We start from the raw sequence: 23947 nt of genomic DNA on the forward strand, positions 1-23947 counted from the left end.
GGCACCCTGGTGCGTCTCCTCCTGGATGAGCGAGTACATCAGCGGTTCACGCTCTTGCTGGGAGAGATTTATGTTTCTCCTTAGTCACGTGGTTCTACAGCAATTTAATTTTTCTTAATGGAACAACTTTGCCCCCTGAATTCATTAAATAATTGTAGAGGGCTAAGGGATAATTTACACGGCGGTATCGCTGGCAGCTCAACCAAAGCTGCCATCTAGCACTATTTTGGTAGACCTTGTTCGTGTCAGTGGTGATACCCACGGGCTCATCTGTGCAAGCCACTCAGGGCACCTTTGTCAATGGGGATGTTTCACAGCGTTGTGGGTTCTCCTTGGTCTCCTGCCAAATGGGGAAGTGTAAGAAGATGCCTCCTTTTGACAGAGCCGCAGCGCTGTTGGTGTCAGCAGACTCTGCGGGCACTTCTTCGGACCTTGTGTTTTGGCTGGTTTTATGAAGGCTTGAGGTCCTGGACCCCATGGAAAGTGGTTCCTCCCCACCAGCTCTGCAGCCCCAACTTAGCACACGTTTGGTTTTACCATCTTTTGGCTATCTACAAACTACATTAAATTAATTTAGACATTTCCATTCATTTGTAGTGGACATAACTGTCCCTTAAAGGCTGCCTCTTTGGGTCTAGTCGAGGTGCTGGGGTTATAACTATGAGACTGGCGACCTTTTTTCTGGGTCTCCATGCGAGCGAACAGGTTTTTAGCAGGAGCTTCTGAGAGATGAACATTTTTAAAATCCGACCTGTGGAATTACCTAGAATAGATGTGCCAGCGGGAAGAAAATTCAGCTGGTTCTGGCTATCAGCGCTACGCGAGCTACGTTTGCTCCAGATGCCGCGTTGTAGGCTAAAGAAATCCGCCTCAGGCTGTTCAGTCATTATGGTTAGAAAGCAAAACTTAAAAGAGGCTGGATGAGTTCTGCAGCCACGTTAGATTATCATGGTTTGTTGTTGCCTCGCGTTGCCCTTGCACGGCGGCGACGTGCTGAAGAGGGAACCGTCTGCTTGAGGCAGCCTGAAGAGAACGCCTCTCTCTACAAAACCATTTGCCTCGGCTGTTCATCCTGGATTCAGTTTCTCATTAAGATAAATGTCAACATTTTCGGGCTCCTTCCTTCCTGCCCAGCTTCTCCTTTTCAGCAGCTTTCATTGACATCATAATTCCGAATTTATGACATCAGCGTGTAACCGCAGGGGATGTCGTTATGCCAGAGGTTCGAGCGTTTTGGCTTCCTTACAGCACCTAAAAAGAGCAGAAGCGGAGCTCTGAGAGTCTCTGTCTAGGGCTTGAACAGCCGGAGAGCGAGCTGACAGGAGGCTCAGTTTAAGTGAAAAGCCCTCTGGCATTTCCCGTATGCACAAGCTCCTGTTCAGCAGAAAATCCGGCCACACGCAGTTCAGCAGCCTGGAGAGTCCCGGCTGTCTCGGGCTTCACGAGCGCAGCATCGCCTCTGGGCCCAGAGTTTTCCCACTAGTTTTGGGTGAGGACGCTGCTGCTTTTGGTACCCGGGCATGACAAGCCTGGCCTCTTTCTAAAAAGCTTGAGCCCAAACAATATTGAGCTCACACGGGGATTTTAATGATAAAATGAAGAAAATGAAGCAGCTCTTTGCCTGGCTCAGTACAGCCTTCTCTGCAAGAGACAGCAAAGATGCAGACTGTCCTCCAAGGCCACTGTGTTACCCCCCATGAGGGATATGCCGTATCAAACACAGGCTTTGGAAATGCTCGGATGGGGCTAAACCGTAAACTGAGGCTATATTTCCTCAAAGAAGCCAGAGTTATTTGTTAAAAGGAAAACTGGAATTGTTGGGTGTGTTTCTGTTTCCCATTCCTGCCCTTCTGCCCTCACCCTAGCATGGAAGTGCATCTCTGGGGATGCTCTGGGGACGCTGCTGGACCACTGTTACCCTGAGTAGTGCAGGCGGGTGCGTGGTCTTTGGAAGCACCCTCACTGGCTGGGGTTTTGCACGTCGGACGCCTAGGCGCCTGTGGCTTACTGGTGTCTTCTCCTTAAGTTGCCTGTAAAAGTTGTGAAGGAAAAAAGTCACCAGTGGCCTCGAACAGATAAGACCAAAACAGGTCCCCAGGGCCCTGCCTGCAAAGCGGAGCTCCTCCCCGCTGCGGCTTCCTGCTCTGGCTTTCCGAGGGACTGGAAACCCCGCTCTCCCCGGGGCTAACGGGAAAAATAAAAGTGCCGGTGGGCTCCTCCCTTTCCGAGAGAAGGTATTGAGTATCCCCCACCGCCGGCCTGAGAGCGCAACCGGGCCCTTTCTTTCCTTGGCTCCCATCTTCACTGGGGGAAGAATAATAAAGCAGAACTAAACTGTATCAACAGTGTGTTCTTTCCTACTTAATCTGTGCCTTTTCCTATACCACCCCCCCTTCAGCCTTCTTTCCCTTCTTCACTTTTCCCTCATTTCTGCTCTTTTCATCTAATTTCCTTTTCTCTCCTTTTCTAGTTCAAAAAAACCAAAAGAACCCAAACCTCTGTATTTCCCTCTTTTTTTCTCTGCTCTCCATTCCCTTATTCCCTTCAGCTCCTGACAGAGTCTTTTGCCACTTGATCCTTTGTTCCAGCCTCTTCTCGTTCTTTCCTCCTTCCCTCACCCTGAGACGGGGTGAAGCCTTGCTAAAGAAATGTGGGTTTTGGGGACTCTCCAGTTGCAGAGGCTGTCTTTTGGGCTGCCATAACAAACCAGAGATGGGACCTAGACCTTTGTCAAACGGTGGCGAAGACCACAGGGAATGTTTAAGTGGCCGAGTACCTGGGCATGCTGATGGGTGAAAACCAAACATCCAGGACTGAACCCCTCTGAGTTTCGGGAATTCTGGATCTCACTTTGTGCCTGAATTGGGTAATCATGTTCCCCCTGCCCCAGTGAGGGGTCCATGAAATCGTACAACTGGAACCCACCTCCAGCTTTGGCCAAGTTAGGAGTCACATTGCCATCTGAGGAACAATTTTCTAGAAATAAATGCATATGTGTATTACTGGACATTGTATAATATATTGGTATAATTCCTCTCAAGGGCAGCTTTCACAAGACTAAATCCTCCATGCTTAGAAAAAGCCTTCCAAAAAAAAAAAAGTGTGTAAAACAAACAATTGTGGACATTTGTTTTCTTTGAAAAGAGCGTATTTTTGTGGACAAGCCCACAGGAAAGCCTGGGAGTTTCAAGGGAAAGCTCAGAGCTGGACGATTTCAGTGGGAAAAAAATCACCACGGGACTCTTGCTGCGGCAGCGTGTAGCTCTGGACACGGCATTGACTCACCCAGAAAAACAACTGGATGACCTTGAACTCCTGATATGAGGATATTTACAGAGGATGTTGCCCCAGGCTGTGTGACTGTTTAAGACGGGCATCCTCCTCCTTCTCCTCCTCCTCCTACTTCTTTTCCTCCTCTTCCTAACATGAAATCTCTGAATCCAGGCAGTTGTTGCAGCAGGACCCGGAGGTGGCAGATCCATCAGGGCTTGCCTTGCAGGAGGTCTCAGCCAGCAAAGACGTGACCCAAGGAACAGCAGTTTTCTTGTGCAGCTCTTTGTTCGGCCACGCAGGAGGATTTGCAATTAGGAAGAGCTGTGAGGGGGAGCGGGCAGGCCAACGAGGCCACCGGGATGGAGAAATCCGTGGCAGGCCAAGATTTCCCCCTGGGGAATGAACATCTGAATTGACGAGACTACAGGCTGAGATTATGTATGTCTTCATACAAATGAACAGCTTTAAGTCTCTTAGAAGGTGTATCACTCTGATAGCAATATAATGTAAGATTTGTCCCAGCAAAACAATTATTACATGATTCTGTCATGTCTTTTAATCAAGACAGTGATCTGGTGGGCACCTGATCCCGTGAACGTTGATGAAGAAGCCTCGTGGATTCTGATACAACAAAGGTTTTTAACGCTGCTCTCCTATTCATGTGCCGTCCGTGGACAGCAAGACTGGCATCTGTAACAGCACATAAAACAACTTCTCCTTTTCTCTCTTGCTTCTTTATATAAGAATAAGCCAAACAGCCAGTATAATTGACCAATAACATCACATACTCTGCATTTCTGCATCAGTTGTCAAACCACCTCCCAGGCAATTAAACCTCCCAACCCTTTGCGAGGGTAGACATTGCACAAGTTTATAGCCAGTGAGGTGTTGCGACTTGCCCAAGGACGGCACCTCTTCTCGGCAGGCAGCGCGGGAGCAGAGCCCCACGTGGTGGAAACCACCCCCCGTCCCTGCAGCTGCCGGGGGCTGGATGGGTCAGTGCTGGGCCACACGGTGGTTGTAGCTTCAGCTCTTTGAGAAGACTCAACGGGATGGGTCTCTGTGCAACACCGGGTGCCCCTTTATGCCATACAGCGTACGTGCCCAGATAAAAGTCGTCGCAGAAGTCGTTTTTGCTTACTTTGGCTTTATATCTTAACCACGCCGTGATTTACGTACATTTCTTTACCTGTTGGATTTGTGCCTGTTATAAACCTAGCTTAAGGAAATTATGTTTAAAAAAAAATTATTACCAAGGAACTCAAGTACGGATTTGCTCTTTTAATCATGTTTTAAGTTCTAGTACAATTACCATGAAACTTTCTAGTTTAATAAGCGTCCTCCTTGCCTTATGCTGTCTCCCATATGTTGCACGAGCTGGTCAGTGACCCACGCTCTGAAGGATTAGTCAGATGATAGTAATAAGAAAATAGGTTTTATTTTTGCTTGTTATTTCTTCACGAGCTTGCTACCTTCAGCAACCCCATCGCAAATTACATGGATGAGTTTCTACAAGCCACTGTCACTCGGGGGAGACGGTGTATCAGATCTATGGTCTGACAGTTGTTTCTTTATGCAAACAACGTATATTGTGCCTTCTAGGAAATTTAGGATAATTGCTTATAAGAAGGGACTTTTAAGCTTTAGTTTCAAACAAATTAGGCCCATTAGTAATAGAGGGAGCTGCTTCTTTTGGAAAGACTTTCTCTGTCTGAAGTGAGCTTATATTAATTGGGGGGGTGACCCGGGAAGAGGGTGGCACGGTCCTGGTATGGGACAGGGACGGCAGGAGCTGGGCTCTGTGCTAATGAGGCACAGAAGGGGTGGGAACTCCCTCCCCCGGGCCCTTCAGTAACTCTCCCCCTAATTAGTTTTTTAACATCTTAATGATCATTAAATATAGCAATTATCAGATAAGTATGGGCTACCAAGAAGCAAGCGTGGCCCTGAATCAAAGGCATACACGTTTCTTCCACCACAGCTTTTGTTGCTATCATATTATTGTTGTTGTTCTCGCTGTAGTATGTTTTTTATTTTGTATTGAGCTGCAGTTGACAAGCCCATGGTGAAAGAGGTCTATAGGGCATCAAATCTACAGGCTTGGGTTTTTTGCAACATTTATTCTAGTGGCATAGGCTACTATCACAGCAAAAATAAGCATTGTTTTGCCTTGAATATATGGAAATATATGGAATATATGGAAACCTTAACTTTTCGGAGAAATGGAAATGCAAATGTAAGTATTTATATTAAAAATGGCCCCCACTGCTTCGCTCCGTGCCGCCTGCACAGGCTGTGCCGTGCCATGCCTGGTACCCTCCAGCACAGTGCCGCAGTCTGCTTGCTCTGCCCCACGGGCAGGTGCCCTGGAGACCAGCCACAGCTTTCCAGATGCAGGGGCCACCCAGCAGCCCACTGGAATTCCCCCTGGAATCTCTGCAGCTTCCCCAAACCGCCTCTGCATGCAGGGAGAGGGGCTGCAGCTCCTTCGCCCGTCACAGATGGAGGTGGGTCCCAGGAAGCGATGGGAGTGGTGTTAATCAGGACACGGACACATGGAGGGAGGGAGGGAGGGAGACACAATGTGCACACACATGGGAGCTGCCTGGAAATTCACTGCTTGCTGTGAGATCTCCTGGTTGTCGGGTTTCTTTTGTGTGTCCAAAATAGATGATGCAGAACTGGGAGTGATCCGTGGGAGATGGACCCTGTTTGAAGAGCCTTCACTCTTGAGAAGCGCCAATGAAGTTGTGGTGACCTATGTGTGAAAGACCTGGGAAACAACTGCAGTATTTGGTCCTGCATCGTGTCAGATCCTTGAGGATATCCAGGCGATACCACTTTCAGTATCATCTTTTATTAGTGGGTCATGTATGGGAGGAGGCAAAAAGATACGGAGAGGGGCAGGAGAAGCTCCAGGCTCTGGAATCGCAAAGAAGCTGTTCCCACTGGTGAAGGTCATCACCAGGGGGTTCGGGCTGGCAGGAGGTGGCTGGAAGGAGAGCAGAGGGCCAGGGCCAGGACTGGGATATGGAGCGGGGAGGAGAGGTGGATGGGGAGAAGCAGCAGGGCTGGGGGGCAGCCCAGGGCACCCCGGGGCAGGTGGGGAAGGTGGTTGTGGAGGATGAACGTGGCTGACAGCAGGATAAGAGAGCTCACAGGGACACCCATCTAGGGAAAGCGGAAAGGGATGAATCATAGAATTGCCTAGGCTGGAAGGGACCTTTCAGATCATTAAGACCAACCATCAACCTAACTCTGACAAAACCCACCAATAAATCATATTGCTAAGCACCATGTCTACCCCTCTTTTAAATACCTCCAGGGATGGTGATTCCCCCCCTCCTCTGGGCAGCCTGTTGCGATGCTTGAGAACCCTTTTGGCGCAGAATCTTTCCTAATATCCAGTCTAAACCTCCCCTGGCACAACTTGCGGCCGTTTCCTCTTGTCTTATCGCCTGTTACCTGAGATAAGAGACCGACCCCCACCTCTCTACACCCTCCGTTCAGGCAGAAAGCACAACTCCCCTCCAGCATTAACTGGAAACGGAATTTCTGCCCGCCCGCGCTCCAGCCGGCGACGGCTCGGGGACGGGGCACGACCGGTTCCCGAGGAGCCGGAGGGCGGGTTCCGCGCAGGATGCGCGGCCGCTCCGCCGCCCCCGCCTCACCTGCGGGCTCCCCCCTCCGCCCTCCTCCGCGGAGTCTGCGCGGGGCGGGGCGGCCCCGCCGCGCGTGGGAGCGGAGCGGGCGGCGGCAGCGCTTTGTCCTGCCCACACACACACACACACACACACACACAGAGACAGACACAGACACACGCAGCGCAGCCGGGCGGGAGCCGGCAACATGGCCGGGCCGGCGGAGGGGCTGCCCGCCGCCGCGCTGCCCGGATAGCACCGCGGGGACCGGCGGTGCCGCCACCGGAGACACCCACCCCCCCCACCGCCACCACCATCCCCAGCCGCCACCACCGCCCTCCCCGCTCCCGTCCCCGTCCCGGGCCGCCGCCGCCCCGCCGGGAAGATGAGGTGAGCGCGGGGGATGCGCAGCGCCGGGCACCGCGGAGAAGGCGCGGGGGTGGGGGTGGTGATGGGGGGGTGTCCGCGGTTCCCCCCGCGATGGTGTCACGCCGTGGGGGGGGGTTTCCTGTGCGGGTGGAAGGCGGAGGAGAGGTTAAGCAATGCGGCGCTTCCTAGTCCTTCTCCGGATGGATAATGCGAGTGGGTGGTGACATTTTTGGCACGTTTGACTGTCAGCGCCTAAATCCATGCGAGAGATTATCGCGGCGGTTACAAAGGGCTTGGAAATGGGTGCTGCCATGGGCGGCCCCGGGGATCCTGCTTGGAAGCTGCTGCTTCCTCGCAATCCCGCTGGGGACGGTCGGGGATGAGCCTCGGCCAGAGAGCGCCCGGCGGGCGGGACGGTGTGCGGGGCTGGCGGGGGGCAGGTCCCGGGAAGGGCGAGGGCGGCGGGGGGAGGATGGAGATGTGATTGCTCCCCAGCATCCAGCACAGGTCGTGCGGGATCTCCCGGAGTCTCTCTTGGGGGCTCCAACTGGTAGTTTTCCCGAGGTCAGTTTGTCTATTGTGAATAGGAAAAAAAACAAAAACAAACCCAAACCAACAAACTCACAGATTTCCTGCAGCCAGATAAGTGGAAGGAAGGAAGAAAAAATGTTATTTGTTTTGGTTTACGCTCTTCCAAATCTCCCTCTTTCCTCATTTACTCAAGAGTTCACTTGAGCTGTCAGTATCTCGGAGCAACCCAGCCTCTGATTCATCTTCTAATACTAGTGATTCTTTCCACTTAATTATTATCTTTAGCAAGGTAAAACTGCTCTGGGAAACCTTAAGAATAGAAATAACAGTTTGAAGCCAGATACCTCTCTGTGGTGCCTGATCCCCGGATTGCAAGGCTGGCATTGCTCCTAGGAAATACAGTGCAAGTCTAAAAACCTGCGCCTGCATTTACAGTTAACATTTACTCCTGACATTAGCATATGTGCCGAAGGCTTGGAGCTGCATGGATTTATGGATTTATTTAGTCATTTATCTTACCATTAGTTTTTTTCATTTGCTTAAAATAAAGTTCTTGGGGTGGGCTGAAAGCACACGAGCCTGCAGTGTCAGTGACTGGTGGCCTAGACCCCTCTGGTCTCCACACAAGTGGTGTGTCTCCATCAGTCTCACCTGGTCTGGTTACGATGCTGCTCAGAGAATTCCGGAGATCAAACACAACAGATGGGAGGGAAGTTTTCCTTTGCTCCCTCCCATTCAGTTTGTAGGCCGGTTGGCAGAGCTGTTGCCCCATGAAGGAGGAGAGCTGACTTTGACTCATGAGCTCATCTTTCACCCCCTGAGGAGGCACCACGGGCTAGGTGGAAGGCTGGAACAATTTTGAGTTTCTCCCACCTGGAGGTACCCTGCTTCACTTGGACTTCTGCAGTTGAGGGTTGTGCTTTTGGTTGGAAGAGGCAGTGGGAACGAGAGAGACCCACACAGAGTGTGAGTTGTGCACCTGAGGTGACCCCCACCGGGAGAGCCGGGGGTGCTTTCAGAGGAGGAGGGAGCTGCAGGGGCTTTTGGGAGGAAAAAGCAGTTTAACTCCAACAGGGGCTTCGGGAGTTGCCCGTCTCCTCACGTTCGAGGATGATGGACAGGGTCCTTCTCTGGGTTGGACGCCTGGCGCCAGGCCGTGCCTGGTCTAGGTGAGGGAGCAGCCCCCGACCTGGGGCTGCATGTGCTGCTGGGCGCTTCTTGCTCAGCTGCCCTTTTCCGTTGTCCTCGTGTGACACTTGGCGAGTGTATCACACTTAAAATAGTCTTTTCTTGTAATTAGCACTTTTATACTATAACAGACATGCTTGTTTTGGTTTTTTTGAATGAATTCCTGTTTTTCAAGCTTTCCATTACTGATTTTTTTTTCCTTGCTTATGCAGTCACTACTGAATAGGTTGTACCCGTCAGTAAATATATATCTGCAAATCACCTAAACCCTTTTTCAGTAACAATTCTTCTTTAATAAATATAGGCTATAGAATTCCAAAAGATCCTGTCAGGCTATATGCTCATTTAATAAAAACCTTCTTAAAACATTTGCTTAGCCATGCATGTTTTATTTATATTGCTTTTTGTGGTGAAAAGATTACAGTGCTGTTCCTTGCACAATTGCATTTATGCGATGGTTTCCATTTTTTGATAATTTCTTTATGCCTTCACTTGTAAGGTATAAAGTGCGTGGATGGCTGGGTGTACCACAGGTCTTAGTAATAAAGCATGATATATAATAAAAAAAAACATGATATATAATAAAAAAGATTATAATAGGTGTTCTATCTCAAAAGTGGATTAGGATTCCTGGGTGGGAAATGATAAAGTGCAGAGATGTTATTACTTCTTAGTGTATAAAAATATTGCTGGAGTATAACAAATGTTGGGGTTATTCTACAGCGGATACTCATTTATTTTTGGAAGTAACAGAATTAGCTCATATTTGGGGAAAAATGTCTGTGAATACTGCTGTAGATGAAAATAAGATTTGTACATTCTGTCAACAGAGGTGTAACCTCACATTTGTTAGGCACAGATGTAGCTTATAAGGCATCTGTGTTTCGGTGGTCTCGGTTCTTAAAAATAAAACCCAGCTCATAGCCTTTTGGGTGTATCCCTGAAAAAAAGGGTCCCTGCCTCTGTCTTTGCCACGACTGTGGGGAGGGTGAGGTGTCTCTCTCCGTGCTGCGGTCCGGAGGCAGCGGTGCAGGGGAAAGCCTCCCGCTTTAAGCACTTTGTTTATTCTAAACCAAACATAGAGTGAATTATCCGGAGGTGGAAACAACCTCTGAACAGGATTATTCAGCTTAAAACCATCCTTACTCTCTTGCGGTAACGCAGGCTTTAATCAAACGCAAGGTAGGGAGTTTAATGCTGAAGTTACTGGGGAAGACGGTGCCCCGTAGCACCTCAGCGTTTGTAGAGTTCTCTTGCTAAAGTCAACCTTTCTGTTCTGACCTGTGTAGCTGCCAACTGGAAATCCTAAAAAGCTGTTGTATTTAGCCCTGGTTTAAAGGGACGGAGCAACACCCTGAGAAAAAGACAGCCGAGTATTCCTAGTAGAAACCTGTTTTAATAACAAGAAGCGTATATATGGCAGTCTTCTTAAACGTTTTGTTTGCAGGCATAAGCAAAGTCTTTACATTTGTTCCAATAAACACAATGTATTGAGCATTTCATTGTCTTCCACGTTTTCCCTTCATTAAGCAGTTCACGAGATAACTCAAGAGTTTTGCCAGTGCTTTTAGTTTGCTTGGAGGGTAACTGGTGCTGCAGGTATGCAGTGGTTTTTTTTCTATGTTTTCTTTTTCTTAACTGTTTCTTTTTTGTTTGCATCTGTAACAAATCAGAGAGAACGTGTTGTTGGTGTTTTTAATGTCAGAATTGGGATTATTGACCTCATGGGACTAGTGGCCTGTGTAGCCCGGTGTACTGTCTCCCGCAGGACAGTAGCAGCATCCCCTGAGATGGGTAATAAAATCAAGTTGTCTGTAAAGCATCTTTTAACCTTGTCACATAGTGATTGATTTCTGAGCTGGAGCAATATGCCTGTAACTTACCTAATTTTTTGTTTAATTTGAAAGCTCCGTCCTGCCGTGTTTGGACTCCTTGCTCTGTGCCTGGGTGTTGCAGGGGAGGCGGGGGGACGGCTGGGAGTTGTCACACCACCTTCTACAACCCTGCCTTTTGGCGTGTTCGAGTTTGTGGCCCCTGGAGCCACATCTGTGCCAGGCAGTTCTGCCGGTGTCGCTCCATGAGAAAACACCCAGCCCTTTGACTCTCGTAGCGTCGTCAGCGATGTCTAAGCGCGGATACTCTGCCGCTGACAGAAAATGGCTTTTTGTTAAGCTCCGCTAAGACCTTTGGAGGGGTAGTTTAGGTCTAGCTGCAGGCAAACTCCTTTGGCAACAAATTTTGGACCTCCGTGGAATGTTGCAGCGGGGCAGCTGTGGCCGTGCAAAGGTGCTGGCTCATGGGGGACCGAGCGATGGTGGGTCAGGACCTGCGAACAGCCAGGCCGGGTTGTGCCTCTTTCACGCTAATTGTTATTCTCTATACTTAAAAAATAAACTTATTTTCCCCTCTCTAAAATAATGCATAAACTTCCGGATATCGTCTTGTGCATTCCCCCCTTTTCCGGAATATTTTGGATTGTATTCTTTGTGTAATGGTGTAATGGGGGCTGAAGGTGGTCTTTCAAGTGAGGGTGTGCAGGTGTGTTTAACTCAGTATTGCGGCTTTGTGTGGCGTCTCGCTTCTGTCCTTTCCTGGATCGCTCCGGCCGTGTTAAACAACAGATGTCCTAACGCGGAACGGCTCCGTTCGTTAGAAGTGTGTTGTGATTAAAGATGTCTGCGTAGTCTTTCCTTGTACTCGGTTAGATGCTTCCATTGGGCAGCACTGTCCTTCTCTCTTTGTAAGTATTTAAGTATTTTAAGTATTCTCTCTTCAATCATCAAAATCTTCCCAAAAGTGCAAACACAGTTCAGGCTCCAATAATTTCCTGTATCTTGCAGGTTAGCAGTTTTGTGACTTCTTTCCTTATTTTTCTTGCTGTCCGTCATAGTTTCTCTCAGTTCTGGGCGCTGTCTAAGATGAGCAGTATTGAACCTCTTTAGAAAAGATTTCTAAAGCTGCTGCCAAAATAAAATGAATCGTGACTAATGTTCAGTCCTAATAATTACAGAATTAAGATAAAATAAATTGAATGAGCTATTGATTTTCTGTATCTGAGAAGGTCACCGTAGATATTTCAGGTTTCTTTGCTGAATCTGAATCTTAGTATCATCTCATACGCTTTCTATTTGCATTTAAAAAAAAAAAATAACGTTAGCTGATGGTTTGGTATTGTCCTTCATTGCAGCAGATAAGCAGTGAAGGCTGTCCCAGCGTACATTAGTATTGCTCCTACAAGAGGATGGGGAGTTTTGGGATATATTTTCTGTTTTCTTCATAGCCACTGCAGAACAGTAGGGATCCCCCGTGCTTCCCCCCCTCTTTCTTTTTCTCAGCCCTGTGCCTAGGTTGGGTTTCCCAGGAGCAGGGAGGAAGGTGGAGTAGCTCTGCCACCCTTCCTTCGCCTCACCCTGTTGTTCACCCTGAGGCGGATTTCATCCGCAGTCACCTACCCGAGACTTCTGTTTCATCTGCTTTTTGATCTGATGTGCCATAATGAGGGGCAGCGACCGAAAGCCGCCCGGCTACAGCTCAGAGCTTCCACCAAGACGCGTGGGAGCCACGCACCAGGAAAGCCCCCCTCCCTGCAAGACTATGGCCGTAATGCAGCCCGGGGAGAAGACACCAGACCTCCAGACAGGCTGTCGTGAGGCCGCCTGGGCGTAAGGCAGCACACAGTCTTACTTGGGTTAATCCACCTTGCTCCTGGCTGATTAGCTGGCGGGGAGCTTTGCGGTGTAAGGATGGGGTGTTTCCCAGTCCCTGGGTGAACGGAGACATTCAGAGCCTGCACCGTCGGAAGCGGAGTGACAGGATGGTTCATCCGTCACGTTCTCCTGGTCATGGGTCTGTGTTCGTGGGTGTGCGCAGCACCCAGTAACGCTCCAAGTGTGTTTCAGTCTGGGTTGTGACTGAGTGAAATTGAAAACAGTTTAAATTTGGTCTTTTTTTTTTTTTTTTCTCTTTCATTTCTGGGGTATTTAGCGCTGCAGAATGTTTCTTCCCGTGAGACTTTGCATTTTTGCGTTGAGCAAACACTCAGCATGGTATTGACAGCCTTTCCAAAGCTATTCTTCACTTGAGAGTTATAAAAGCGTTAAGAATATCTATTCTTATTAATCAGAGGAGACAGACTGGGCAAGTCCTTACCAAAAATTCGTGACTGGAAACCTCCTTCACGTTTCTGACTATCCACAGTGCCATTCCGTAACATCACAACAACTAGTGAAGCGTTACATTTCACTGGATATTTCACAGTCCTGGAGCGGGAGAGATGTGTGGCAGCCAGAAACTTTTGATTTTCCTTCTTGATGTAGGCATTCAAGCCTTACATTTGTTTCAACTTCAGTGTTCATTGATATGTTTCTTCTGAGTTCTCATATCTGCTCCCCTCAGCTGTGCCAAGTTGGCCATTTGTGATTTGGTAGGGTGACCCGGATCATGAATTTTTATGTACGAAGACAGAAGAAAAGAAAATTTGCGTTTTCTATACACCAAGGGTGTATGTATATAGGGTAGGAGCAGGCAGGTGGTGGAAAAGTTCAGGCAGTGCTTCCTGGCACCGCCAGAAATGCTCATGAAACCGTTTCTCCAGAGAATGCTGTTACAGCAGATTACAATTTGGCTTTTGCTGAGATGCTGCTCCTGCTCTTCCTTTTATCCACTGCAGACCCTCCTACTCAGGCTCCCCAGTGCTTGTGTTACAAACCGTGTAGCCCAGCTGGTAGTATGGATGAGCATCGTCTAACTACTACCATGTTCCCAGTGCAAAAAGGGTATTCTCCTGGGTTCCTGATGGAGAGGTTTTTCCCCTTGAGTTATACGTGCTGTTGAACAGGAATTCAAAACCCTTCCTCACCTCACTAAACCTCCCCCATGCCTGAATTCCCTCCAGGCTTTCATGTGATCACCCTTATAGCCAGCAGTGACGCTGGGCCTGTTTGATATGAATCACAGAAAGGTTTGGGTCAGAAGGGGCCTTTTAAGGATCATCTGGTCCAGCCCTGCCCCCGCCATGGGCAGGGACACCTTCCAATAGACCAAGTTGCTCAAAGTCCCATCCAACCTGGCCTTGAACATCTACAGGAATGGGGCAGCCACAACTTCTTTGGGCAACCTGTTCCAGTGTCTCTCACCACCCTCATCATGAAAAATTTCTTCCTTATGTCTAATCTAAACCTACCCTCTTTCAGTATAAAACCATTGCCCCTTGTCCTGTCACTACAGGTCCCAGTAAAAAGTTGCTATCTTTCTTATAAGCCCCCTCTAAGTACTGAAAGGCTGCGTTAAGGTCTTCCTGGAGCCTTCCCTTCTCCAGGCAACTCCCTCAGCCTGTCCTCACAGCAGAGGTGCTCCAGCCCTCTGATCATCTTCATGGCCCTCCTCTAGACCCGTTCCAACAGGTCCATGTCCTTCTTATGTTGGGGACTCCACAGCGGGACGCAATACTCCAGGTGGGGTCCCACCAGAGTGGAGTAGAGGGGCAGAATCACTTCCCTCGACCTGCTGGCCATGCTGCTTTTGATGCAGCCCAGGATATGGTTGGTTTTCTGGGCTGCGAGCGCACATTGCTGGCTCATGTCCCTGTGCTGGCTTGTTCTCTGGAAGCCCCTCACCGTTGAGTGCAGATCTCATTTAGGTGAGCAATTCATTTCTCAGGCAGTAGGTGTCATTCCTGCAACTTGAGATCTTATAGTTTTCTTCTCTCTCTCTTCAGCCTCACATAGGTGCCAGGATGGTTAGACATGTTTTTCTGTGATTTACTGTGGGGAAAAAAAAAAAGGCAAAACCAAAAAGCTGTGTAGAGTAACTGGGCTTAGTATAGTACCATGAATTGTAGTGTGCCACGGGTACAGGCACGGGTAGATGCTCCAGAGAGGAGGACGTGGTTTGGGTCTGGCTTTGCAGCGATGCTGTTCAGGCCCCATCTCTGTCATTGTGGTGAGTTCCGCGGTGCAGATACACTGTGCTTCCCTGGCTGCTAAATCTTCCAACCATTTTGGCTTCATTTCTTTATCTGCTGGAGGATGACGATACTTACCTGAAGGGGAATTAAGACGATTAAGCAGCTAGGTCTCAGTCTAGCACAGGATTTAAGGATATGCTTAATTTGGTCCCGTTCAAGCTCTTGCTTTGCTAGAATGGAGTTCAAAAAGCATTTCTGAGGATGACAAGCGTATTTATGCTGAGCGCTAATCATTATGGTAAAGTTCCTTATATATTGCTGTCCATTCATTCCTTCCTCCTCTTTCTTCTTTTCCCTTTCCCATCATTCGCTGCTTCTTCTTAGTCAGCATGTGTGTTGCTTCCTTCCTTTATCCCTCGTCGGTAAGCCACTCCCTCAGTAACGAGGGGATCTAGAAAATAACACTGAAATGGCATTAGCAAGAAGCAGGGCCGTGGCCACCCTAATCCCTTTAATTGCATGCTGTATCCTTTTTTTTTTTTCCCCCGTAGCGGTACGCAGATCAGGGGGTTGGCTGCAGGGACGTTCCGTGGGTGTGTGTTTGCTCGCGGCAGGAACAGCTAAACACAGCCAGGACTGTTGAATGCTCATGATAAAAGGTTAGCTTAAATAAGTAAATTCAAGTGAAAAAGCTGTAATTGGAAATAAGTCGGTTACATCTGTGCTGGATGAGTAGGAATACGTCTTCAGCACTGAGTGGACCAGCGCTACTTCACTTGTGGTTTGTGGAGCACAGGACATCAAAAGAGAGTTTGAAAACCAGAAACGAGGAAATTAAAATCATCCACGTATGCACATATTTTCAGGCAGTTTGTATGTATGTACCCATGCCCATTAGCTTCTTACTGCTGTTATTACGCAGTTTTTGGTACTAAAATCATCATCATTTTATTAAATGACTCTGTTTTGTCTGTCACTCTCGTTCCCACCTGCCAAACAGTGCTGGGATTTGAGATAATCTGTGAATTCCGAAAAGGATTTGTGATTTAAAATGAGAGAAACACTGGACTAGCATATTTTGACAGAATGAGGTAACTTTAATATTCTGACTTTGTCATGAATTAGTGTTGAGTGCTGCAATACATTTCCATGCTAATCTTTCTATTAAATAACTAAATAGATCATCCAGGTGAATCTAAGTCAATTTTTGATCCTACCGCTGTTACATTGAGAAGCAGGGATTTGAGTCATCCAAAAAAATCAGCCTTGCTATTCTCAGGCAATTAATTTCTTTGACTAGTCAGAGACAACATGGTCTTATATTCATTTTACCTGTACGCGTGATAAAATGTCCTATATCTGTCCCCGTCTGTTGTTTTGCTTGTCTGGTAGTAAGAACATCCTCCAACGAGGAGTTTCGTCCCTTAATTTTGCTTTGACACTGCGGTGTTTTCCATTAGAGGACTTCACTGAAGTGCTGCTTTGTCAGCTGCTACCAGAGCAATCCGTAACTCACAACACCATTTTATGACTCCACCGGTAGTCCGGCATTGTGGTGGATCCTCCTGATGCCTCCACTGGTAGCCCGGCGTTGTGGTGGATCCTCCCTGAGCCTGACCTACTGACTCTTGGCTTTGTATTTATTCATTTTAATTGGTGTTGAGCGGTCAAATACTAGCTTGCAGCATATGAATCACGTACAACTGCCCCCAAGATTGCCATGGTGAGTGGTGATCCCTGGGGCCATCTAGCTCATCACATGCCCAGGAGCAGCCCCGAGTAGCGCCTTGCTCTACCTGCAAGTCAGCCCGGAAATGGTCATCCCCCTCCATCCTTAGGGATTTCAGCTGCCCACATGTAATGCTGGAGGCAGGAGGAAAGCCGGCCGATGCTACGGCATTAAGGTCCTAATCTTGAAAAGACTTGTACACATTCTTGACCTTATTACTGGGAACAGCATCCTTGATGTTTGTGAACCTAATGACCGTTGTGATAAGGCCACTGACCGTAACAAATTTAAGTGTCTGTGCAAGTATTGATGGGATTGGGGTCTGATGGAGCGGTGAGGGCTCGCTTCTTCATTTGAGGGCAGAGCTCAGCGGGGGAGATGTCGTAGCTTTTAGGAAGGGAGCCAAAAGCTGCCCTATTCCTGTCCTCTGCATGGAAGTCCCCACTTTTAACATATACAAAGAGGAACATGAGCATCTCTTGTGTGAAATGCTCCCCTCCCAAACGAACAACTATTAACCAAGAACCTGGCAGTAAGTCAATGCCAAGCCCTGCCCTGGGGGGAGAGGAGGTGGCAGGTGGGTGGTACAAGGAGTGGGTTTGCTGGGAAGTGGTGGGGAGGGCAGGGAATGGTGGAGCTGCCCTGGTGGGGCTAGTCCTCCCCTTTCTGGGCTTTGTGAGCCAAAATGGAAATAATGAATGAGTGGAAAGATGGGCAGAGCGTTTAGCCTGACTGAGGAATGTGTGTGTGTGTGTGTGGGGGGGTCCCACTGGGCCTGTTGTGTTGACCCCAGGGGACACCCCCTCATCTTGTGCTCCTCACCAGCTGCCTGAGGATGAGCTGCAAGGGCCTGCTCGTCTCTTCTGTCCTGTCTTGCTAAACAAAAATAGTGCCAGAACCGTGTGACTGCAACCCTTTGCGGGATCTCAAAAAACCTGAGCCAGCATACTATATTAAAATTTCATGGTATTAAATATGAGAGCGTTACAGAAATAGCAGAGGGGAGACTGAGCCAGGCAGCAAACCAGGGAGGGTGGAAATGAGTTTTCAAGAGCAATAAACACCCACAAGGACATGTCTGAAGCTACGAAGCTTGTTCAAAGGTGTGCGGGGTGAATGCCTCGCATCGTGCATTTCTCTGTCACCACCGTCCCAAGCGTGGCAGGGGTTCTGGTGTCGGTACTGCTGTGGGTCCGGTTTAGTCAGTGCTCCCAGTCTGAAAGCAAAGCGCTGGTGTTCTCAGCTGGCTCCATCCCCTGCACCGCTTCACCGTGGAGCTGTGTAAATGGGTGTCAGCATCACGCCAGCGGTGCCCAGATGGAAATGATGCTCCATGTCCAACCCTCCTCTCGGGGGGGACGTCATGCTTCCAGGAGCTCAAATTGAAATCACTGCACGGCCTGATTAGCCCAGTGGTTTGCTAAGGATTTCCATGCTAAGTTGCTAAAACAATGGTCCTTCTTCCTTACTCAGGAATGCTTTCTATGGCCTCATATTCTTGACGCTGGTCTCCAGTCTTTGATCTCTTTGTCACTTTGGTCAAAGTCGGTCCCTGCAGACTTAGTCACACCCTGATACCAGCTGTCATCTGTTAGAGCCATCAGGGTCCGTTCATCTTTTTGCTTCGGAGGTTTGGACGCCGTTTGTGACCCTTAAAAGATGGTAATCCTGAGTGGACACTGCAAAACAAACAGCACAGTGAAAGGTTCCCCAAACAAACATTTTGGAGGTATTCTTGGGTATTAGAGGCTGTGGTTGAGCCTGGCCTTGCTAGGGTCCTCCTCTGCTATTTGAATGTAGTGGGATTATAATCTAATATCAATTTCCATCTCTGATTCCCCCACACCCATGTCAATATGATAGGCCTAAACTGCAGTTCAGCTTCACAGATGGTACCTGCGTCGCAGAAAATATTAGATGACTGGTGCCCTAAATATGACAGAGTGCATTTGTCTATGCAGCTGCGTGTACAGAAAAATCTCTTTAATGGTAAAAAGCATAGTCACGCAAGAGGAATGTGAAGGGAGTTTGCTAGTCACGCTGTGGTGACTTTTCAAGTGTTGGAGCAGGGTAAGCAAAACTAGAATAAGACCTTAAAACTGTGAATAAACATGACAAGTGACTTTAACACATCTGCCTAAAGAAGCAGGCATTTTTATTTTATTAAAAGCAACAACTTTGATAACTGCCGTGTTTTCCTAATAGTACAAAACACGTGAAATATTTCAGTGACCTGCTATTTAAGGTACAACCACATCAAATGCCTCAGCTTCCTTGAGTTTCCTCCAGGACGTGCATTTCTGATGGCCCATCAACATCTTGTCAGGTATTGCAAATGCAGGAGGATGGAGAAGTGAAGACCTGCAGGGTCTGAGTCTCTCTCTCCAGCCTCTGGGCTCCGGCGGAACTTTAGTAAAGATGGAGAGACAAGGGAGAGCCTTCATGGAGAGTGAGCATACAGAGGCCCTGCCAGCAGGATACAGAGCTTCTAGTACCCCTTTCCTGGGGAATGAATTCATTGACAGCTCAAAACTGTTGATTTTGGGGGGAGTTTTCCAGCATCTCTTCTGTTCTTTGCTGTCTCCCTCTATTCTAAAGCTGTCTGCACAAGGACGTGAAGGAAAATTAATCCAAATCACCTAAAATGTGAATGTAAATTAGGTAAACTAAATTAAACCATTGTATATATTCTGTGATTCAGCATTCAAGTGACCTTAATTTGATTAAGCTTAATTCACATCAAAGTAAATTATACTAAATATGAAATAGGGTTGATTTAATTAATAATGAGTGTGTCTGCAGGGATCTAATGTGGTTTGATTCATTACAGAAATGTTAATTCAGATTACCTTTCTAGAGTTTTCTCATGTAGATAAACCCTACAGGACAGTTTGTTAGTTCTGCCTAAACGGGTGTAATTATGTGTTGATTCCCTCTGGCTCCAGAAGGACCTTCCCACCACTCTCCTTGCGTGGCACTTCATGATCATTTCATTGTGGAATGTTTTGTTAATTTGTTAATCCAGCCAAAGAAAATCCATCAGTTTTCTGTTGGATTAGGCAGCTTTTGGCCTGGTTTGTGTCTGCATGGTGCTCCACAGGGTAGAGGCAGGAGTGTGAATGTGTGATCAAGGTGGAGAAGGTGGGGACTTGTTTCTCCTCAGGTGAACCCTTTGTGCAAGAGACAGCCTGCTTCCAGCACTGTTCATACGCCGGAACTTCGGTCTCCGTTGGGTTATGTAGCACGTGGACCAGAAGTCGTCACGAGTCTTGATGGAGTGGCTTGAAGTCAGATACCACCAAGTTTGATTTGCTCAATGTTTAGCTACAACTGTCATGCATTATTTGGCTCCGGCTTGTACTGATTTCCTTTGGCTTTTTCTCTCCTTTGTGCCTATGCAGTACTACAGCATGTACCTTCTGAATAGCCGTCACCTAAGTAGTTTGTGCTTTCAATATACACAAGCTCTACTGACCCGCTTTCTTGCCGTTTTTCTTCTTTTTCCATCCATGACTTTAAAGTTCTATGAGTGTATTTTTTGCCCTTTGATTATTACAGGAATGGACACATGATAATTGCAAAGATGAGATAACTGGAACGGCTGACACCTGCTAGTTTTTCCTGTAGGGTGTTTTTTAAGGGCTTGCTTTGTTTTCAAAGGATTGTGCAGAAACAATCTGATTTTATAGTGCTGTGCTTCAAGTGTAAAATAAGTAGCAGAATGGAAGCACCTGATTATTTTCAACAATTTGCCAAACTGAAGCTATTCAGGAAGATAACGGATAATAAATATGAACTAGATATAGCAAAGCTGATCTAATCCCATAGCTTTTTTTTTTTTTTTCCTTTCTCTGAAGATGAGTAAACCGGTATTTGAAAAGTAAAGAAATGACCTGAAACTTGGCCTGCACTTTGATGCAAAAGTCTCTGGACTTTGGGAGGTTGAAAGGAATATAATATTGTGCTTCAAAATTTGCTTGAAATCTATCAATCATCTGCAGAGTACTAGGAAATGCTGGCTGTCCCTGTTAGCATCTTCACACCTTCTACTTTCAGCTTGCACAAGGAATCACTCCAAAGCAGTGGCCAAAGGGTGCTGTCAGCCTCTAGAAGCTTCCCGTGATTATTCGGTTCAATCTGTCTGGAAACCAGGCTTTGGAACCACCGAGCTGTGCCCATCTCATCCTGTTTTAGTATCAGCACACCCAGACACATAAACAATGTGCTTCTTCATGAGGCGATGAAAATCAATGAGGCTTTGAAAAGACATGCTCTTTAAAGTCATGGCCTTATTTGGGAAGTTGCAAGAAGCTTGGCTGTCACAAGAGAATATTTTGGCTCCGTGACAGTTTCCTTTATATGGTTCTTCAGCAAGGAATCTCCTGTGTTTGTACAGTGATAACTTCAAGGGTTGGTTGCATGCCTTTTTTTCCCCTCCCCAAGAATATTTGCTGGAAGAAAACCCAATATGCTGGTCAAAAGAGGCCAAAGACCCCTTTGGACCTCTGGTCCAAAGTATGTAGAGAAAGCAGGTTTTCAAATGTAAAATGAAAAAATCCTGGTATTTCAGGGTTCCTGAGCAGATTCACATATATTTTTGTTATAATTACTTTTCTATACCCCCCCTTTTTTTTTTTCCACTACTCATTTGTTGCGTGCTACCTTCTGTTTATATAAGTGTGGGATTGTTTAGGAATAATCACATCTGCCATCACCCTTTTGTTCCTTACACTCCTTCGGAATGTTTCCTTTATGTTCCTGATGCCTTGGGAACTATGGTGGGATAAAAGAGCCTGCACGACAAAGATAAATAATAAACTTATGGGAAGGTGTCAGAGACAGAAGCATTTTAGACTTGGAGTTGCGAGGGGAGAACGAGAGAGGAGAGAGAAGATTATCTTAGCGGCATTTTGAAATGGTTTCAGAAGAGGTGGTTGAAAGAGGAAGAGGGATTAGAGAAGAAAGTTGTGATTATAAGCTAAAAATCACTGTGGCTGTTGCTGAATCCCCTGTCCATATGATAAGCCAGTGGAATATAAACATATTGCAGAGACTTAAACCACACAATTTAGTGAAGACCTGAGGGAGGAGGACCTCCAAGCCATGCTGGTGTTGGAGCCCTGGGACAATGCCATATGGAGCTGTTGTGGTACCGGAAAGGACACCCTCAAGCATCAATGGCACTGTTAAATAATAGTAGTTTTTGGAGAGGTTGAGTAGTCAAGGAACAGAAGGTGAGGTCGACACAGTCTGGCTGTGGAACTAGTACCTATCCTTCAGATTTTACATCCCCAAAGGGTCCAAACTATCCTTCTCCCCAGGATATCGCATCCTCTCCTCCACTGTCCTTAGTGGGTTTCCTTTGACCTGTCCTTGCCCTTCCTGTGCTCTTACTGCCCCTACATACATCGCAGCTCTTTTCCACTCCACCTTTCTGCCTCTGAGGAGGTGGGGAGGCAGCTGTGCAGGCTCATCTCTGTCCTCGGCCCTCCACCACTACAGTGCCAAAGGTAATAGTCATCTGGAGCTGGCATGTCTTTGGAGAAAGGGCAGGTGGAGGGGGTGGTGAGCCTGGAGCAGGGGCAGCCCCAGGGGCCAGCATTGCTTGTATTTCCCAGGCACCAACACTGCCTGATAATGCTGATGTCACTTAACGTTGTGCTCGTCTAATAGCAGCCTGAGGCAGCAGAGAAAAGAGTGGTAGTGCCCGTGGCAGTGGATGGGAAAGCAAGATACTTGCAGCTTAAGAGAGCTTGAGCTATTTGCAGCAGATAGGGGGAATGCGACTGGGAATGTGGGGCTGGAAAGAGCAAGCGTCAGTTAGATGGATCTGCAGTGCTCTGAGATACAAATGTGAGTTCAAAATGTGGAAGAGCAGTGATGCCTGTCTGGGGCTGGAAGCTTAGTAGGAATTTTGTGAGCAAGGGGAATAAGTTTTGGGTAGTATTTGAGGTTTTGTGTTGTTCTCTCATTTTGTGAGTCTCGGGAATTCATTTGCAGAGCCTTGCTACTTCTGTCTTCCCTTTCAAGGTCGCTGGGCTGCACTGACTGCTCTGTGGCTTCATTCATTAGAAATTAGCTAAGCCAGGATTTGACTGGGATGTTTATCTGTGATGACCTGACCATTTCCTTCTGGAAGTCATTCATACATTGGAAAGACGAATGTATCTCGTGCTAGAGGACAGGTCATGCTCACCTCTCTTTGCCTCCAAAGATGAGGGAAGTAGGATTTGCTCATGAATAAATATTTAATACTCGAAGATATGAGTCAGTTGTCTAAAGTGAATTGGTGCCCAGTTCCATTTCAAATGATCTGGAGTACCCAAGTGATGGATGTGTGGCTGATGCACATGCCTTGTGGGAGACCAGAGCCCAGCTGGATGCCGGGTGCTGTGCATGTGCTTGGACGCCTGGGTTTAGGCCACTGCTTTGAACCCCCAGCAATGCCAGGCAGGACGGCAGCAAGACTATGCAATGTTTCAGCAGTGAGCACTGTTGGGAGGAAAAAGCTTCTGTTTCCTGCAGTTCACTCTGGGGTTTGGTGTAAAAAAAAAAAAAAAAACCAGTCAGTGGGTCTGGAGCCAAGACCCCTCTGGCGCAAAACCTACTCCTGATTTCCCCTGCTGTCCTTTCCTCGTCCTGTACACCTTCTTTGTGCAGTTTTGGGGTGGACAAAAGTGCATCTCATTGCTTTTCCCAAGGTTGTGACCCGGTTGTGAGACAGACTGGATGTGTTCTGCATGGCTTGCCTGCTGGTCTAGCCTGAGTGATGAAAGGGACCATGTCAGTACAGGTAGGGAGGCAATAGGTGTAGTACTAAGCTTGATTCATGGTAATGTAGGGCGGTTTGTACTACTGCTCCTTACTTGGCTGTAAAAATGCTACTAGCTCTACTACAGGTAGTTAATCATGGTTGTATAGCCTAAGTAGGTAGTTTTTTAAAGAGAGAGGGAGAAAATGGGATCATTCAGTTGAGAAATGATAAGCCACGCAATTATAGCTGGACAAGTAGCTTGTATGTGTGACCTCCTGCTCTGCTCTCCCTCCTGAGCGCTCCTGGTTTCTTCTGGCTGCAAGAAATATCGCTGGGTCTCGAACTGTAGCGGTGGCTGGATGGGGGTTGGGGGCTGCTGGGGCAGGTTGCTGTAATGGTTTGATTTGTCAAAGACCTCCCTAGTTCGGTCTGTGCATTGAGCAGAGGTCTGGGGGTTGGCAGAGCCCAAATGAGAATTCAGACTTCATCAGTGACTTTGCTGCACAGTCCCCAAGCGAGCGGCGTGGCTTCCCTCACTCTTCCGTTCCCCACCTCAG

The 23947-nt window shown here is 47.7% G+C and overlaps 1 protein-coding gene across 1 annotated transcript in view; it reads left to right on the forward strand.

Moving 5' to 3' along the window:
* The first annotated feature begins 7016 nt into the window (after positions 1 to 7016).
* The window catches only part of EVL (Enah/Vasp-like), a 161955-nt gene continuing 145024 nt past the window's right edge, over positions 7017 to 23947 (forward strand). The window contains exon 1 of the mRNA XM_054197757.1: positions 7017 to 7304. Coding sequence (XP_054053732.1) covers positions 7300 to 7304 — 5 coding nt within the window. The 5' untranslated portion in view covers positions 7017 to 7299. The remainder of the gene's footprint in view (positions 7305 to 23947) is intronic.

The sequence above is a fragment of the Rissa tridactyla genome, chromosome 4 (genome assembly GCF_028500815.1).
Source record: "Rissa tridactyla isolate bRisTri1 chromosome 4, bRisTri1.patW.cur.20221130, whole genome shotgun sequence".
NCBI classification, from domain to species: domain Eukaryota; kingdom Metazoa; phylum Chordata; class Aves; order Charadriiformes; family Laridae; genus Rissa; species Rissa tridactyla.